The 20,505-nt window shown below is 36.3% G+C and overlaps 1 protein-coding gene across 2 annotated transcripts in view; it reads left to right on the forward strand.

Moving 5' to 3' along the window:
• BANK1 (B cell scaffold protein with ankyrin repeats 1) overlaps nt 1-20,505 on the forward strand; it is a 394,230-nt gene that overhangs the window by 112,318 nt on the left and 261,407 nt on the right. For both annotated transcript variants that reach the window (XR_003568363.1, XM_027853422.1), the window contains exons 4-5: nt 3,153-3,291; nt 14,978-15,117. Coding sequence is in view for 1 of the 2 variants with exons in the window: in XM_027853422.1 (XP_027709223.1) it covers nt 3,153-3,291; nt 14,978-15,117 (279 nt within the window). In the remaining variant the exon portion in view is untranslated. The remainder of the gene's footprint in view (nt 1-3,152; nt 3,292-14,977; nt 15,118-20,505) is intronic.

Consider the following 20,505-nt stretch of genomic DNA (forward strand, 5'->3'; position numbering starts at 1 on the left):
AGATAGATAGATAGATAGATAGATAGATAGATAGATAGATAGATAGATAGATAGATAGATAGATAGATCTAAACATCATCTGCATCTAGAAATGAAGCCATGGGAATTAATGGGATTACCAACAGAAAAGGAAATTATATAGGAAAGAGACTAGAGCTCAGGGCAAAGCCCTAAGACACAATCACTGTAGGCGATAGATAAGGAGAGTGCAGATGAGCATCCAAATAGTTAGGAGGAAAACCAGGAGAGAGTAGTGTTAAAACAACAACAACAACAACAACAACGAGAATATTCAGTCAAACAGTTTGGTCAGCACTGATTCTATCAGAAGACCTCACTTCATACTTTACTGAGAAAATAAACAAAGAGAGAGAGACAGACAGAGACAGAGACAGAGAGAGAAAGATAAGCAGAGAGACAGAGACAGAGAGATAGAGAGAGCCAGAGATAGAGAGAGCCAGAGACAGAGAGAGACAGAGAGAGAGCCATATAGAAATAGAAAGACACACACACACAGAGACACGCAAACCAAGACAGGGTGGTCATGGGGGAAATCGCCTTGAGAAATGGAAGAGCATGGAATCAAAAGTACAAGAAAAGGGATTGACCTTGGTAAGAAGTACCACCTCTTGAGTAGAGACTGAAGTAAAGGAGGGAAAAGTAATGGATAATAACAATGAGATTTTATATATAGAATGGGAGGAAAAGAGTGACCCTTCAGCAAATTTCCTCTATTTTCTCAGTGAAGTGTAAAGTGTGGTCTTCTCTATTCTATAGATTCTACTTTATTCTCTATAGATTCATTTAGGGGAGAATGAAAATATTACCTTGATGCATTGAATGCCCAATTAATGTTAAAAAAAATTAAAGAAAATTAATGGATCCAGTGAACATGCTCATATGATTGCATTCAGCACAGTTTGGCAACACACGAGTAGGAGAAAAGGCGACAGATGATTGGAGTAGTACAGGATTGAGGTTTGGTAAGGTATGAATATCAATAGGACAAGTAGGCAAGGGATTAAAAATGAAAAAATCATTCAAGTGAATAGTTGAAGTGTTTAACTATAGAGTAAGAACTGAGAAAGGAGGAATGTGAAGCCAGAGCAAGGGTAATAATGTAGGAGGGTACTGAGTGATGAAAGGACAAGATATATATATGTGTGTATATGTATATATATATATATATATGTGTGTGTATATGTGTGTGTGTGTATGTGTATATGTGTGTGTGTGTATATATATATATATATATATATAATATGAGGAGGGATAATAGGCTTATGAGGAGTGGGACAGAAGGAGGGATAGAAGGATAAAAGGTTGTGGTGGAATAAAAAATTTCGGATCATCAAAACTGGAATACTTGTCAATGATGATGATGAGATTATGGCTTTGTGGGGCTGAGGTGGAGTGATTAGTTAGGAAATTGATGAACTGGGAGGTGGAGGTGTTTGAGGGAGGACCTAGAAGTATATTGAAGTCCCCTAGCATAAGGGCAGTAGTTAGAGTGATGACCAAGACTATAAGCCAGGAATGGGATTCAATGAGGAAGAAAGGAGAATGAAGGGCTCCAGATAATTGCCAGCAGGGTCTGGATAGGATGATAAATCTGCACAAACTGAACTGGAATGGAAAAGATGTTGTTGAGTGATGACAGTAGAGGGAAGGTCTGGAAGGGAGAGTGAAGAGTAACCCATGTCTGCCTACTCCATGTCCTGGTCTAAGTGTAAGGAATGCATCCAATATTAAAGAGAATGGCTAGGTATGCAATAGGTTTGGGTGGAGTCAGGTCTCTGTGAGTGGGAGAAGATGGAAGGAGCATGGGAGCAAAAGGTGAGAGATAAGGGAAGTTTGTTAACCATCAACTTTTCTGAGTCATCTGAATGGGCTGGGACAGTATAAAAGTAAAAGAGAAAGTCACAAGATCAAAGAAAGAGGAAGGAAGAGAAAGAGGAAGGAAAGAAAGGAAGAGAAAGGACCATACTCTTCATTCATGAGAGGCTATAAATAAAAGCAAATATAATTTTATTAAATTCCTACTTTATTTAAAAAAACTTTCCTAATAAATGTAATTATTTTACTTCTCAACACTATATTGTGCTGAAATAGATTAATAAAAAATTAAATAGAAAAGAAGGACAACAGACTAAAAAATAGCTTAATATAGTGGATAGAGAAACAACTTCAGAGTTTGTTTTTTGTTTGTTTCGGGGGGGGGTTGGAGTTAGGCAATGAGGTTAAGTGACTTGCCCAGGGTCACACAGCTAGTAAGTGTTATGTGTCTGAGGCCAGATTTGAACTCAGATCCTCCTGAATCCAGGGCTGGAGCTCTATCTACTGCATCACCAGCTGCCCCTGAACTAATTTCAGAGTCAGGAAGACTTGAGTTGAAGTCTTCTCGGATAGGTACTGGCTGTGTATACATACACACACACATATACATACATATACTTACACATATGCACAAACATTTTATACATATATGTGTGTATGTATGCCCATACCTGTAGGTATATACCACACATGTATACACATGTGCATAAACATGTAACACAGCCATACATATACATGCACATACACACATACAAATGTATGTATACATATATATATATATATACACCCCTATAACAACACCAAAAGTAAAAGCACCCCAGACTTTAAAAGTTAGATTAAAGATATTTTCTGTTTATTTATTTGTTTATCCTTTTTTCATTTTATGAAATGCCAAGGATTTATGTAGGATTTCTCCTTATTGTATATGTTTGATTATTTTTCTTTATTAATGTTTATTAAGTTAATAACTTAAAATGTTAATTATATAGGGATACAACTACTTAATCCACATGATTATTAAGACTTGAGGAGAATTCATATCTTTAATGATAACTTTTGTTTGTGCAGAGCTTTACAGCTTGTTATATTTTCACATAGCCTTACTTCTCTTGATCTCACAGCCCTGAGGATTGTAGATATGGCCCATTATAGTGTAGCCATCTTGAAATGCTCCAGATAAGATAACAAAGAGAACTCATTGAAAGAGCTTTTCTAATCATTGTCAATAACCATTTTAACTAATACTTACTGTGGTTGTTCAGTGTGAAATCTGGCCAAAGGTTGATTGGGATATAACTTTTTTTTATATGTTGTAGGATCCTGGTGACATATTCATTCTTTTGAAAGATGAAATAATTGGTGACAACATTGAAATTGAATTTGCTACAGACAGCAAGTGTGTTAGAACCCAACCACCTCTTTGGAGCAAGACAGTCAGGTGTATGAAAGCTTTAGGTAAGAGCTGGGTTTGTTTGTTTTGAGTGGGAGAGGTATAATGAATGATAAACCTTAAACCTAATTTTCTTTTCAGTGATTTTATTATGCTTTCACTTCTCTATATAACCTCAAAATGTTCTGCCAGGTGTTTCCTGTGTTTGGGTTGTACCTACAGAAGGCTGCTGCTAATATTGATTTGAAAACATGAAGGCTCATTTATGGAAAATTATATTGCATTATTTTGTGCTCCTGTGGTGAAGTGAGAGCCAATATCTCCAATGACGTTAAGTAGATCCATCTTAATATAGAGTTTTTAATATAGCTCAACTACTAAATGCGAGGCTAAAATTATTGAATTTATTTCAATATTAGGATTAGTGGGGTGTTTGAATTCCCTTTAAGAGTTGATACATTCTGCCTTGTTTTTCAGTGGGTAGATTTTAATCGTAGTGGGCAACACTTGTTTCCTTGGCTACTTCATCTGTTACTTCATCTGTTTGGGATCATTGCCCTCTACAGTTTACTTCTGATTCCCATATCAGTGAAAAGAACCATCATATTTTCCAACTTTGACTACAATTTCATAAGCCATACCAGCACTCAAACTCTAAATGGAATGCATCCCCCCCAATATCTGAACTAACACCAAAATCTAAAATATTAACTTCTAAATGGTCTATTATAAATTTATACTTACTGGTTTTTGAGTCTATGAAAAGTTATCTTGATTGTTAAATTTTATTTGAAAACTTTGTAATAACTTTTATCAACTAAATGATCAACCATGATTCCAGAGGATTTATAAAGAACATTGCCCATTTCATGACAGAGTTCCATTTCCCTTCCTTCATTCTTTCCTTCCTTCTTTCCTCCTTTCTTTCCATCCCTCTTTCCTTCTCTCTCCTTTGTTTCTGTTTCCTCCTTCTTTCCTTCCTTCTTTTCTTTCTTATTGGAGGATAGAAGGAGGTGGGAGGGAAAAAACATGAATGCTTGATGATGATGATGATGATGATGATGATGATAGCTTTTAAAAGAGAAATTAAAAAAAAAAACCACAGAGAGAAATTTAAGTTAACAAGCACTTTACAAGCTCCCTGGATGCTGATTCTGTTCTGTATTTGTAACGTATCATTTATTAACGTCTCCAGAAATCAATGTAGAAGGTAGAGCCAGTTTCAGATAATTTTAGATTACTTAAAATTTTAAAGTTTGTCAAATATAGGTCAAGTTTGCATTACTGAAAATGAAACTGCTTGGCCAACATTTAGGAATGAAGAAAGGGAACAAGTATTAAGTGCATACTATATGCCAAGCTCTGTGCTACGTGCTTTATAAATATTATCCAATTTTAGCCAAACAAAAAACTAAAAAGGTATGTTCTAATGTAATCCCCATTTTACAATTCAAGAAACTTGAGCAAAGAGAATTTAAGTGGATTTGCCACAGTTGCCCAGCTAGTATGGCTATGGAGAGTGAGACGTAGTGAAGAATCAAGGCTGACACCGAGCTTGTGAGCCTGGGTGCATGAGAGGACTGTCATGTCCTTAACAGTGATAAAGAAGTTCAGGATTGGGAAGAGGGGAACTTTGAGATTTGTGTATGTTGGGGGGGGAAGATAATGAGTTCAATTTTGGACATGTTGAGTTGGATGTCTAAAGGACATGGAGTTTGAGATGCCTTGATAGGCAGTTGCAGAGATGAGTCTGGAGGTTAAGGGAGAGAGAGAGAGGGACAGAGACAGAGACAGAGAGACAGAGACAAAAAGATAGAGAGAGATGGAGACAGAGACACAGAGAGAGACAGAGACATAGAGACACATACACACAGAGACAGAGAGACAAAGATAGAGGAACAGAGAGACAGAGGGAGAGAAAGGGAGAGAGAAAGACAGAAAGAGAGAGATTAGGACAATACAATTAAATCTAAGAATCATCACTATATAAATAACAATTGAAACCATGAGAACAGATTCTGGGGTGCTGGTAAGAACACTAGGTGAGGCTATCAAGCTAATAGGTCAAAATAAGGTTTCTACATGAGAAAAAAATTTTATGTACTGAGCTTAGAAACCCAACTTTGACACTCACCTTAATGGAGGAGAATGATGCATCAGTAGAGAGAGGGAGAGAAACAAACAGACAAGTTTTTCAAACCTCAAATTTATAAGGAAATGCCAGTCTCACCTTTCCTGATTTTCGTATTGACACTTTAGGATATCAAGAGGAAAATTATAGGATGTTCATGTTCTATATATTATCATTTTTTTATCCTTCCCTGCCCTTACATTGCTCACTACACCCTCTTTTTATTGGTAATTTCTTCTCTCCTGGATTTTTGTTTTCCCCCTACCACTTTTACCATTGCTTCTAAGACTCCTTCTTGACCTCTAGCTCCATAAATGTAGGGAGTATCCAATATTGTATCTATAACCCATTTCTCTACCCCTCTCTATAGCAATAGTTGGAAATATGGGTCTAGAGCTTAGAAGAATTTAATCCTGAAAGGATTTGAATTTAATTCAACAAGAATTTATTAGCTCCTACCACATGCCAAGCACTTTGATAACCACTGAGCATAAAAAGACAAAAAACAAAAAAAGTTTTTGCTTTCAAGGAGCTAGTGTTCTGTGCAAGGGAGATTTGGGTATGATCCATTTAGAGATGGTAGTTGGAGTCTCCATGAAGTGAATAAGAAATGAAAATGGATGAAGAAGGCTTACACTAGGGAATCAGAGGGAGAATAAAGAACCGGCAAAGGTAGTCAGAGGGAAGTAGGAGAGAGTGGATGACGATGCTGAGACATTTGAAAAGTGAAAAGGGAAGGCTGAAGGGTATAGTCTCAGTATTCTTAGTGAAGTAGGAAGCTTAGTCATCTGCTATAAGTATTAATTATGTGGGTGGGGTTGAAGGAAGATTAGAAAAGGATTTGAACAAACTGTGGGGAATGATGTATGGATATACCAAGGGGAGAGTAGAAGGATGATCAAACAGCATTGGAAGAATATTGGAGATTATTTAGCATATGTAGTTCACCCTGCCACACGTGCCCAGATACTTCCCTACCTTGAACTCATGTTGGGTCCTGAGAAGATAGCTGTTAAGTTTTAGAGGTCCACCTTCAGACCTAACACTATAGCTCATGGGCCGCTACTAATATGCCTCATCTAAAGAATTGGTAAATAGGCACAGCTAACTCTTAGCAAAGGCATTTATTAATATGTTAGGGTAAGAATAGTAACTATAAAACATTACCTCCATAAATTTAGGCTCACTCTCTCACAAATACACACAGTATTCATGGGTAGAGTGGGATCAAACTTACTGTACAGTGGTAATGAGGTACCCATATAGGATACTTGTGTGGCAAAGGCAATTCACAATATTTGGTGCTGTGAGGCCTAAAATTTTTCTCATTCCATAGAACCCAAAAGTTCTCCTTGGCTCCTATTGGCTGTAGTATCTCTGATGCTCAAGTTGTTCATCTGAATTCCCGGAACCTGCTTCTTTCCCCACCTCTAATCTCTATTGCTAGTGCTAGTTGTAAGCCTGTACCTGGTGTCCTTCCCTCCTGCAAGGAGTCTCATTCCTTGAATCTATTTTATCCCTTGAGAAACTGTATCCAGGTCTGTCTGGACTATGTATCTCTTTTCCCTTAATTGTGCCTCAAAATTTCTTGAACCAACAAAGCCTTGAACTCACTACTGGATAAGGCATCTCTCTTTGAGATGCTGCTGGGTATCATGACTGAATTAGGGGAAAGAGAAATCTCCTTCTGCCCCCTGCAAGCAGTAGGGGAAAACCAAAAGCCAGGAGAGAAGAAATTGCCAATAGAAAGAGGGGATGGTGAGCATCCTAGGGGCAGGGAAGGATCCAAAATTATTATGTATAGAACATGAAGATCCTTTATTTTTCCTCTCAATATCCTACAAGCGTCAGTCCTAAAACCAGGAAAGATAAGACTGGCATCTCTTTATAAATCTGAGGTTTGAAAACCTTGTTTGTTTATCATGTCTGAATCAGGGGAGTGAGAAATCTCTTTCTGCCCCTCCCCCTTTCTACAGAGCGTTCTAAGGCTTGTACTCCCTTGCAAATGACTTTTCTACTGCTGGCTGAAGTGTCCTCTGGAAAAACTAATCTATCTTTTCCTTTTAGCCACAGTAATCAGGTCATCATCATCCTATCCACCACAAGCAAATATTTTATCTTTTTTTGGGGGGAGGGGGTGCACCTTCAGCCCATTCTGAGCTTTAATGTTGGTAAAAAATTCTTATGAGACAGTGCTAAAATTTTGCAGTTATATGCCTGTGCTCGCACCTTCTGTATATGCCCATAGATGGAAGTAGCAGGATGGAAAGAGGGATTCCATGGACCTCAAGTGAGAAGATGTCGTTGAGGGATGGTGAAAGAGATATGATTGAAAAACATTAGTTGGAAAATGGAATTTTCCTATCCCTCTGATTGGCTTTGTGAGAGTCAGGGGATTGGAAGAAGTAATAGCTTTCTAATGAGAAAGTTGCAAGGGATCTGATTACCTCCTAGGAGAGACATGTTTCTATTAATGTGAGTTTGAGATAGATGTACTGAATAGGAGTGGACTCTATAAGACAAAAAGCTGATTAGGAGGATGAGCTTTCAGGAAGAGATTATCTCCCTCAGTGCCTAGCATGGTGTGTTGGATATGAGACATGCTCAGTAAATATTCATCATATGAATTTAATGAGTAATACTTTATTCCCTGCCAAAACAAATTTACTATCATCCAGATAGAGGTTCAAATTGCTGCTTGGCCAATCACTAACTGTATGATCTTCATCAAGTGACCTCAACCCTCTGGGCTTTGGTTTCCTCTTCATTAAATGAGGGGGTTGAATGAGATGGTTTCTCAGATCCCTTCCAACTCTTTATCTATGCTCCTATCCACTCTTCTTTGGAGAGCAGAGAAAAGGAAAAGGAAATGAGAGAGGTTGTGTGTTGAAGTGTGGAAAAAAGGAGGGAGGGACCCTGCCAACACAGTTACTTGACTATCTCCAGTTGTTTTCAGTGAGTAAGAGCCAAGAAGTTCATTTTCTGTTGCCCAGAGTCACATTCTTAATTAATTAATTATTAATTTATTGAGACATGCTGACATATTTTATGTAATTTTTTAAAGTTTCAATTGATTGGAGTTTTTCAGCTCGGCAGAGATGAGACTCCTTCCAAAACAGGCACTCCTTCCCTAGCTCATCTTTAGTTCCTCTCCAGCTCTTCCCTTCTTTTTTTTCTGATAACTCATTTTATTTCATCATTGGTTGGGAATTTATCTCTTTCATTTTTGATGTTGATAATTTCTTTATTTTTTATTTATTTAACATTTTATTTTTCCCCAATTACATGTAAAAACATTTTTTAACATTCATTCTTTTAAATTTTGAAATTCTCTGCCTTAGCTCTTCCCTTCTATTGGCTCTTTCCTCAATGTCTTCAAGCATGGCTGAGTCTCCCCCATCCGAAAAACAAAATAATCCTCAAAAAAATCCCCCAAACCATCTTCTTGACCCTATGATATCCTGAAGCTACTGCCATATGTCTCCTGACTTTCACTGTCAAGGTCTGAGAAAGGATTGCCTGTTTTTTTCTGTCTTCACTGTATACTCACTTCTGAACCTCTTATAGTTAAACTTCTGACCCTAACATTCTAATGAAACTGCTTCTGGAGTTCTTGGCCCACAGACTGAGAAGGAATCAAGTGGCTGGTCAGAGGGGGATTGCAGGGATCTTTCTGCTGGTGCAGAATTCTCTTGCTTTGCCCATGCTTGGATCTGGGTCACAGTTCTGGGTGGTGGTCCAGGGGTGACGAGGAGCACTGGCATGGTGGAGCTTGTAGTGGTGGTGGTGGAAAGGAAATCCTCCTCACGGTTCCAAGGCAGAAAAGAGTGCTTATAGTCACTCATAGACCAGAGCACAGGGCAGGAGAGGAGTAAACACCTCGCCTTTGATCATAGTACCTTGGAAGAACTGAAAATTTACAGGGCCCTAGAAGTATCTCTGGAAACAGCTGCACAAAACCCCCAATGCTTGGGACAGTACATTTCCACACTAGAAGCAGACCCCTTCCTTAACAAAGAGTTTATAACACAAGTAATTGGCTGGGATCATGAGCAAGCAGCACAAAAAGAGTCAGACCAAAGAATTTTACTTTGGTGACAAAGAAGATCAAAACATACAACGAGAAGAAGACAACTCAGTCAAAGCTCCTACATCCAAAGTCTCCAAGAAAAATATGAATCAGTCCCAGGCCATGGAAGAGCTCAAAAAGGATTTTGAGAAGCAAGTAAGAGAAGTAGAGGAAAAACTGGAAAGAAAAATTAGAGTGATGCAAGAAAATCATAAAAAAAAAATAGTCAACAGCTTGCTAAAGGAGACCCAAAAAATAGTGATGAAAATAGCACCTTAGAAAACAGCCTAACCTAAATGGCAAAAGAGGTCCGAAAAGCCAATGAGAAGAAGAATGCCTTAAAAAGCATAACTGGCCAGGTGGAAAAGGAAGTCCAGAAGTTCACTGAAGAAAATACTTCCTTAAAAATTGGAATGGAGCAAATGAAAGCTAGTGACTTTATGAGATAGCAAGACATTGTAAAACAAAATCAAAAGAATGAAAAAATAGAATACAATGTGGAAAACTGCCTGTTCATATCCTTTGACCATTTATCAATTGAGGAATGACTCATGTTCTTATAGATTTGACAAAGTTCTTTAGATATTTGAGATATGAGACCTTTATCTGATAAACTGTCTATATTTTTTCCCAGTTGTCTGCTTTCCTTCTGATCTTGGCTAATTTGTTTTATTTATACAAAAACTTTAACATTTTATTTATTTGAAATTATCCATTATGTACCTAGCTTTGTTCTCTATCTCTTGTTTATTCATAAATTGTTCTCCTATTCATAAATCTGATAAGTAATATGTTCCATGTTCTTCTAAATTTCTCTCTATATATAAGTCATGTATCCATTTTGACTTTAGCTTGGTAGATGGTGTAAGGTATTGGTCTATGCCCAGTTTCTGCTATACTGCTTTCCAGTTTTCCCAACTTTTTCTTTTTACCAAATAATGAATTCTTATCTCAAAATCCTAAGTCTTTATACTTGTCAAATACAAGGTTATTTTGTTTATTTGCTGCTGTAAATTGTATGTCTAATATATCCCATGATCTACCTTTCTGTTTCTTAGCCAGTACCAGACAGTTTTGATAACAACTGCCTTATATTATAATTTAAGATCTGGTACTACTAAACCTCCTTCCTTTACATTTTTTTCATTATTTTATATTCTTAACTTTTTTGTTTTTCTAAATGAATATTATTATTTTTTTCTAATTCAACAAAAAAAATTTGGTAATTTAATTGGGATGGCATTGAATATGTAAATTAGTTTGGGTAAAATGGCCCACTTACCCATGAACAATTTATATTTCTCCAATTATTTAAATCTGATTTTATCTGTTTAAAAAGTTTTTTTAATCTAATTTTGTTTATATAGTTCCTGAATTTGTTTTGGCAGGTGTATCCCAGGTATTTTATACTATCTAGAGTTATTTTAAATGGGGTATTTTTTTTTACCATTTCTTCTTGCAGAGTTTTGTTTATGATATATAGGAATGCTATGATTTATGTTGATTTACTTTATATCCTGTCACTTTGATAAAATTATTAATTGTTTTCTATAATGCTTCTGTCTCCTGGGTCTCCTACTACCTATTCCTTTTTAGCATTTATTCCATTTCCTCATTTATCTCTTGCCCACTAAGCTTCAAGTTTTTTTCCTGAGCTTTCTCTTCTCACCTAATACTCCTTTGGTGACCTCATCAGATCTAGTGCATTGTATTATCATTTCTATGCACATGATTACCAGATCTATATATTCAGCCCTAATCTTCCTCTTAAACCCCAACCCAATATCATCAATTACGCTCTGGCTAACTCTTCTTGGATGTTTCACTGACATGTCCAGAACAGAAGTTATGATCTTTCCCCTTAAATCCCTCTCTTCTCACAACTTCTCTATTTCTTTCAATCCTTAAACCTACATGAGTTTGTAACCTCCGAGTTATTCTTTACCATGTCTTCTATTACTGCTCAGTTGCCGTCTCACCAATATTGCTTTTGTGACATCTCTTACATTTTTCCTTTTCTCCACTCACAGCAGTTTTCATCATAACTCTTTCCTGATTATTAAAATGGTTTTCTATTTAGTTTCTGTGCTTTAAGTCTCTCCTCCCTCCTCCACATTGTTGTGAAAATGATCTTGCTAAGGCATAGATCTGATCATGACAATCCCCTGCTCAGAAGCCTCCAATGGTTCTCTTTTGTCTCAAGGATAAAATACAAAACACAGTTTTTAAGTCCATCCACAGCATAGGTCCAATCTGCCTTTTCAACTTTCTCTTACATTACTCTCCATCATACTCCAGTGTTCTAGAAAAATTGCACTACTAGCTCATTCCATTTCCAACATACATTCCTTTACACAATCATCCCCTCTGCCTAGAATTCAGTCTTTCCTCATCTCCCTTCAGAGTCCTTATTATTAACCTCATGTATTTTCTCTTTCTTGAAGCCTTCCCTAATTCTCCAAATTGTTAACTCTTTCTCCTACCTCAGATGACCTTGCATTCATTTATTTGTATAAGAGCTGTACATAGTAGATTATAAGCTCCTTGAGGACAGGGATTTCTATGTCTTTTGTCTTTATATCCACAGCAAAATCCCTTGCATATAGTAGATAATTTATGAATTTTTGCTGAATGGGATTGAGTTGATAAAGGCTATGAGAAATATTTTCAGGCAAGTCACATTTTATGTTTAAACTATTCAGAGATTCTGTTGATTTCTTTCAAAAAGCAGTCTTATTTAGTTGTAAAAATTATTTCTGAATTTCATAATTTGGAGGAAGCATACTTAATAAAGAGCAAACTCATGCTACTCTTTGAGGTATGACACATTTTTGAAGCCACATAGCTTCATTTCAGGATGAACATACAAAAACTAAGTATCTCAACAGAACAGATCCACATTGGTTCCCATAGAAACCCAAGGCAAAGAGATTAATGTTCACCAGATGGGACTGGGCTATATAATTGCTTCTCCCCCCCCCCCTCCAATGGAGGCAGCTTCTCAGACAATGGAAATTCCAAAGAGCTTAAAAACCGCTTTTTAATTTTGTGTATTCATGAAAAGAAATGTATCACCTTTTAGAGATCAAACAATGAAATGTCCAATTATTTGGGGATTTCTTTGGATTAGATTCTCTATGCTTAATTACTTATCAGGTCATTTCCAGTGTGCCAGGATAGACAGAAAATTGTGGAGATAGAAAACAGTACAATGATTCTCATGAGAACATTGGGTTATTCTATGCAATCATAAAGTGTTAAATCTAAAAGGAAGCTTAGAGATCATCTAGTTCAATTCCCTGGTTTTATAGTAAAAAAAACTGAGTTCCAGATAATTAAAGTGACTTAGAGAGACTGAAAGCCAGGCTCCCTGTCTTCCAAACCATTTTTCTATGTCTCCTCTTTCATCCTCCTTCCCTGGGAGTGTATTAGCTTTCTGGGGGATCAAGGATCATAGCATCAAATGTCATAGATTTAGAGTTTGAAAGAACCTTAGAAACCATATAAACTATCTCCTCCCCATTTTGCAGATGAGGAAACTGAGAAACATAAAGCATAGTGACTTCCGCAGTAGTCTCATCCTTTGCCTCCCCTTTTTCACATCTTTCTACTCTCCATGACCACAGGAATATCACTAATTGTATCATTCTAAAGTGCTACTGTTTGGCATACTTTGCCTGATTATATAGTTATTGACGTTATGGAGAAGCAGCAATTTGGCTCTTAATTTTATGATGGCCACTCAACAGATTAAAACATTCCAATGTAAAGAAATCATTTCAATGAGGATATTTTTGTGAAAAACCATTACTACTGGTATTCATTTTAAAATAATATTTTGTCAAAGTCTTCACTTTACTCTTCACTTTACCCCAAACTTTCCTAATGACAAGTTCTATAATGTTGGGATATGTCTATATACCATATTGCTAAGAAAATGCTGTTGGTTAAAGAGTTGAGATGGAAATGAATCAATAACTTTCTAGGTGAATCCTGGCTCCTTTTTTTCCCCTCACAAATGTCATGAAATCTTTAACATCGTAGCCCAAGCACTCTCCTTATATCAAGAAAACCAGCTTTACCAACCAATAGTGGGACATTTCGTCTTGCCTCTTCAATTTTTCCCAAGCTGTCCCATCCATTTATAATACATTTTCTCTAGTCTTTGTGAAACAGTGTCTTTACCCTTCTAAAGCAAGCGCCTGGCACATAACAGGTTCTTAATAAATACTTGTTGATTAATTCATCAGTTTTCAAAGATTGAATTCTTGCTTCCAAACCTGCTTATGATTGTGGGTTTAGCTTAATGTAGCTACATATGTTTACATGTCTCAATTCCAATACTTCCTCCTCCCTCCCTCCCCATTAAGTTGTTTGTTCCTTGAGAACAGAAATCACAACCTTTTATTTTCTCTAAAACACCCCACGGTCAATGTCATCCTGCTTTGCCTGTTCATTATATATTGACTGACTAGACTGGCTGACCGATGAACAATTCTGAAAGGATAAAAGGGATATTTAGGCTTGATCCTCAATGGGACTGCTTCCCTTATAATCAGAACTGCCCTGAGTTTCTGTAGATTTCCCAGAGGAATATTATAATTTTTGAAGAGAGGCAAGATTAATACTTGGCCAGGAAGAGCTTTTGAATGTGCCCAGAGTTTTATCAAGTGACTAAGACCAGCTCAGATGTTTTGTTGACTCATTTGCCTTCCAGACTGGAGTCTGCAAGATGGTCATTTACCTGATGCTAGCAAATTTCTCTTTGCAGAGAGGTGGATGTATTTTCCATAAAAATGAAGACGATTTCAAATTCTGTTCAAAATAATGCCACTTGGTATCTTTTCCATTGAAATGTTTGCCCACAATTATTCTTTCATGGAGATATCTCAAGTATTAAGGCAACTTGAACACTGCTGGGGTGGTCTAGTAAGAAAAATGATGTAGTCAGCATAATACTAATGAGCACACCTGGGTCATGAGGAAGGGTTATATGCGTTAGTATGGAGTAAATCGTGCTAAGGGAGCAGACTTTAAGATACCCCCCCCCAAGGCTTTTCAATGTAAGCAACTGCAATGTAAGTTTTGAAATTTCATTTGTCACTGCCCCTTCCAAAGACAATCTTAAGAAGCTTGCCTGTAATTAAGGAAAGCTTATTTTAGTAGATTAATAGCAAATACACAATTTCTAATGAATGACTTAAACCCCTCCTGAATTCTGATGCATTACAGTGGTGACTATAGATTGTCAGTCCCAAGAGGGAGGGCTGATGAGTAGGAGGAAGAATTCTCCTGCTTTACTGTTTTTTTGTTTTTTCTGATTTGAAACATCATGTTCTTGTGTTTCCCTAAGGTTTTTAGGAGTTACAAGTATGGATTTTCTCTCCAGTACTTGTGTTGAAGTAAAAGATCCAATTTTAAAAGGCTTCTGCTAAGACTACTGTGAAATCTTTATGCGCAGGTCACAAACTTTGCATCTATTCTTCAAATTACATAAAGATGTGGGATGTGAATTATATTCAGTTCCTCATTCTTATTTGTATTTTCTAAGATTTCCCTGCTGGCTCTGTCAATGTAAATGTCTACTGTGATGGAAACATTAAAGCAACAACGGAGATTATATATTACACAATAGAAAAGAAGGTTGAACACCCACTCAAAGAGGTTGATCCAAGAGATGTGGTTCAACAGGTAAGTTGACCTTCCATAAGGTTAATAAAGAAATAAGTAAAAGTATAAACATTAGATAAGGGAATGTGTATTTCAGGATGAAGACTAAATGGCAACCAAATAGGAGTAAGTTGTTGATAAATAGAAAGGGGAGACAATCTCTGTGGTGTCTGGATGCAGACAAATTAATTTCCTTAAGTCAAATCTCAAATATTGTCAATCACAGTTCCAAAAGACTCATGATGGAAAATGCTTTTCACATCCAGAGAAAGAACTGAATGTAGATCAAAGCTTACCATTTTTACTTTTTATTTTGTTCATAGTTTTGCTTTTATTCTTTTTTTTCATATAAGACATGACTAATATAGAAATATATTTTATGTGATTGCATATATCAAATTGTTTACTATGTTAGGGATGAAGGAAGGGCAGGAAGGGACTGAGAGAGAGAAAATTTGGAACTCAAAATTTTATTTAAAAAAAGAATGTTTTAAAAAGTAGAAAAAAATGTCAATTAAAGACAGAAAAGATATCTTATGTAGCTCATTACAATTAAAGTTCTAAAAGACAAGAAAATGAAGGAAATTAATGTATAGAAACATAAAAAAGAAGGGTATTTCAGCCCTAAGAAATGGACTCTTTATTCAGGCCAGTTGCAACACAAAGCAAATTGAAAGACCAATCAGTTAACCAATGACTTAGGATTTGGAAGACAACTAAATAGGATAAGGAAACCAAAGAAGAGATTTTTACTATGTTAACTATTTTAATTATATTATTTCTATAACTATATATTTATATAATTATATTATTTTATAACTATTTTTACTATGTTAGGTTGTTCTTTTTGTGGTGGAAAAATAAAGTTGATACAGCTAGAAAACTGAAACCATCAATGTAATAATAATATTCCTCATAGTTTTATAAAGTACTAAGCCCAAAGATATACATTAGTAAACTTGCAGTGGGTGGCAATTATTGTAAAGAGAATTTGGATTTTATTACAAATGAGTGTCCTCCATGCCCACATTCTTTCCCACCTTCATCTCTTAGAATCCCTAACTTATTTCAAAGTTCAGCCCAAGTTCCATTTTCTACATTAAGCCTTTATTCATCTTTCTACTTTCCAGCCCCTGTTGCAATAATTAGGTCATTTCTAGGGGCAATGTAACAGGCCTCAATGTCCATATAATTTTAGTCAGTTTATTTTAGACAAAAGTTAGAAATTGTTCTCAGTTCCTAGTTAGGAAAATTCCTAACATTAAAGCAAAGGTTGGACTTTTAGCCTAAATTTGCATTTATATCAGTCTCTAGTGAACCCCTGGACTTTTGTGGTTGAGGCAAAATTCAAGTTACTGAAAATGTATGAGTAGTGAAATAGAAGATTATATTATAGTGACTGTGGAAACACAGGCAACAGGAAAGGAAGTTGGGGGAAGAGCTGACCTTTAGTAAAGAATCTCCTTTGCCTTTTAGTAGGTGGGTGCACCAGCAACATCAGCCCAAATCCTTTCTCCTAAAATGCTTTTAAAGCTGATGTCTTCTTTAATATCTTTCTTCTCTGCTCATTTCTAGTTTATTTTTTTCTCCCTTTCCTGGTTTCTCTGGGCTACCAGTTCCTGGCTGAGCTCTACATGACTCAACTCCTTTCTTTCTATTTCCAGACCCATAGAATTGCTATCTGTTTTTGAAATAGCAATAATTAGCATTTATTGAGAACTTTAGGATTTGCAGAGTCCTCATAACAACACTTTAAGGTAGCTGCTATCATTATCACTATTTTACAGATGAGAAAATAGTCTGAGATTAATTAAATGATTTGCTCAGGATCACACAGTTAATATGTCTGATGTAGGATTTGAACTCAGATCTTCCTGACTTCTGGTCCATCATTTTATCCACTTGCCTGACCACCTAGCTTCTTCTGACCATTCTTTCCTTTTATGCAAATTCCTTAGGGCTTGTCCAAGTCTCTCAAGCAATGACTTTGATTGATTCAAGGTGATCTACTGGCCCTGTTCCCATATAGTTGTAATTGATTTACTCAGTCAAGAACAGCTTTTACCTAATAAATGCAATTATTTTTAATGGGAGTACAGTTGTTAGTGGAATCCTACCCTTATACTGTGATGCTAAATCAATCAATCAGTAAGTATTTATTAATACTTAATTCTAGTGTCTTCCCTCTTAATTATTTCTTTTTTATCCTATATATAGCTTGATTGTTATATCTATCTATATCTATATCTATATCTATATCTATATCTATATCTATATCTATATCTATATCTATATCTATCTATTATGTGTGTGTGTGTTTAAGTGTTGTCTCCTTGAGGTCAGAGACTGTCTTTAGCCTCTTTTGGTATCCCCAGAGCTTTGCACAGTGCCTAGCACATAGTAGGCACTTCAGAAATATTGATTGATTGAAAAGTCAAGCACTGCTAGTCTGGGCATATAAGCACAAGAAAGGAAACAATCTCCACTTACAATGGATTTTCGTTCTAATGGGGGAGATAACAAGTACAAAAATATATATAAGAGAAACATAAATTTAACAAATACACACACATGTGTATATGTACATATATACATATTGAGGGAGAGAGAAAGGGAGAGAGACATAGACAGAGAAAGAGAGAGAAAGAGAGGCAGAGAGAGAGAGAGAGAAAGACAGAGACAGAGACAGAGATGGAGAGAGATTAAGTAAAAAGTAGTTTGGGAGACAAGACACTAATAGCTGAGGGGATCAGGAAAGGCTTCATGTAAAAGACAGTGCTTTAACAACTTTGAAAGCTGGACATTTTATTTTATCTCCAATGCTAATAGATTAACTGAGGGTTCTCTTTTCAGCAGCAGTGTAGTTAAATAGAACGCAAAGGTAAGAATGTCTAAGGAAGGTAGGGAAGTTGAAATATCATTTATTACACCGGGTAGTTCGAGGCCACTTGACATAATGTCTATATTGTAACTGCAAAGCAAGAATAAATGTAATAGTATGTGTTGGTAATGCAGACAGTCTCATTTTCTTGTGACAAATCTACGTTATCTTCCACCCAAGGCACTCCATTCCTAACAAAAACACCTATAACAAAAGGATTAATAAAAATGATCCATGGTACTACCGGTAGTCTCTTTAAAGGCCAAGCTTGGTTCCAGATTCTTGTTTTGGTGTTGCTTTTCTTCTAGAAGGGGGGAAATAAGCCTTGAAGAATGATGATGAAATGTAGTTGATTGTCCCTGAACAATGTAAGTGTAATTTTAAAAATACGTATTGTACCTATTTCCACAGCTCTTAAGTGAAAGATGTATAGAATGAATGCTTTGCGTAGTTTTGATGTATCTGGAAAATACTCAACTCCATTTGTACCTTTAGAGGAGCAGCAGTAGATAGAGAATTAGGCCTGGAGTCAGGAAGACCTGAGTTCATCTGGCTTCCAATACTACCTGAGTAACCTTGGCCAAGTTATTTAATCTCTGTCTCAGTTTCTTCAACTGGAAAATGGGATAACTGTAGCACCTACTTCACAGGGTTGTTGTGAAGATCAAAATATTTGTAAAGTGCTTAACACAGTGACTGGCACATTATAGGCATTTAAAATGCTTATTTTCTTCCCTTCCCTCTTTAGTCACAAGAGTGTGACTGTAGCAAAAGCCATCATGTGCATGCATCCCTGGTCTTCTTTCTGCTATTAGAGAAGACTTTGCCTGTAAAGGAGAACCTCATAGAACAGTTCAGGCTGCAATAATCAGAGATGAAATCTCTTTCCAATGTGAAGTGTAACTCTATAGTAGCAGAATTCTTACAACTCTGCTGCTGTTTTATATATCATATCATAATGTAGCAATGCAATTAAACCCTCTTGAGTTAGAGAGACTGGAATTTAAGAATACATCAAAAGGACCAAGCCACACCAGTTGGGATGGTCCATTTTTTTTTACCCATAAGACAAAGAAAATAGAAATAGGAGCTAGAAAATTTTTATTTCAAAGTACAATTATTTATATTTATATATAATATATGTACATATATATATACTTAAAGTGCATTTGTATGGATAGAAGAAATGATAGAAAATTATTTTTAAATGTATCAATTGACATGCTTGGTCTTTCTAGTCTATTAAAGTCCAACTTATTCAACCTAATACAGATTTGGAGTTGCCCAAAAGGCAATCCATCTTTTCATTCACTCATGTAACAAACATGCATTAAATTCCTACCATGTGCAAAGCAAAGCAACAGAAAAACGCCCTTATTACATTCTATTGGTAAAGGAAACTGAAGTCTCCAATAAAGTCAATTCTTCAGGATCATATATTGTTCAAGAACTAGGCCAAGAGAGTGATGCACATTCTTAATGTCACCTTGCTAGGGGAAAATAAAACATGACAGCAGCCCAGTTTCTTTGGACTCCTTTGGATAAGCAAACTCTTGAACTGACAATATTTTATGTTGCTCGGAATCCTCCTCTGAATTAACCCAGGCAGAGTTCATCTAGATGTGTTACAGCCTTAGAACTACATGGGCATTCTCTGTTTTGTTCTAAAATATATTAGCGGATTCATTTTTCCTGCACCATGGTCATGCCCCAAATGAGAGGAACCCGTACCGGATCTCCTCATAGTCTGTCCAGATGGATTACTTTACATAAGAACTATATAAACCTAACTTGTGATTTCCACTAACATTCCTCATCATCTTGTGGAAAGAGATTGTTTAGAGACGATATAGAATCCCTGGTCTAGGTCAGATATTTCTGATACTCATTTAATTACTGTGTTTGTGTGTGTGTGTATGTGTGTGTGTGTGTGTGTGTGTGTGCATATGTGCCTACATGGATGTGTGTGCTTGCATTGTTAAATACCACCTAATTGAAGGATTTGGATATTTTGAAAATGGGACTTTAAATAGTTCATTTGTCAAAGCAGCGAATACACTGAGAAATTATGTAAGGTAGTTATTGTGTGATTTTATTGGTTCATGGAGTTCCCAATAAGAAAGCTTCCTCTAAAAATTCAGAGCATTGGGAATGTAAACTTTAGAGCATTTTTGGTGGATGCTGAAGGAGTGAGTTACTTTTCCTAGGGTTTCATAGTCTGTGAGTCAGAGACAAGCCTTGAACCCAGATCTTCTGACTCTGAGGGCAGTTTTCTATGTATTAAACCCTACAACCTCTCAGGACAGGGCAGCATTAGTTACAAAGCAGATACATAAAGCTAAGCTTATAGCTAAAACTCTAACTATGGTTGATACTGTAATGAAATTTGCCAGCATCTCTGTAGTCAAAGTGGTATAATACGGCAGGTGCCTTTGGCTTTCCTGTAAATTTCATTATTCTGTGTAGTGCTAGAAACCTAAAAAATTAATACCAAGAGACTTTCCACAATCAATTAAAAGCTACTGTGT

This window comes from Vombatus ursinus, unplaced genomic scaffold (genome assembly GCF_900497805.2).
Source record: "Vombatus ursinus unplaced genomic scaffold, bare-nosed wombat genome assembly UNPS02009975.1, whole genome shotgun sequence".
Lineage (NCBI taxonomy): Eukaryota > Metazoa > Chordata > Mammalia > Diprotodontia > Vombatidae > Vombatus > Vombatus ursinus.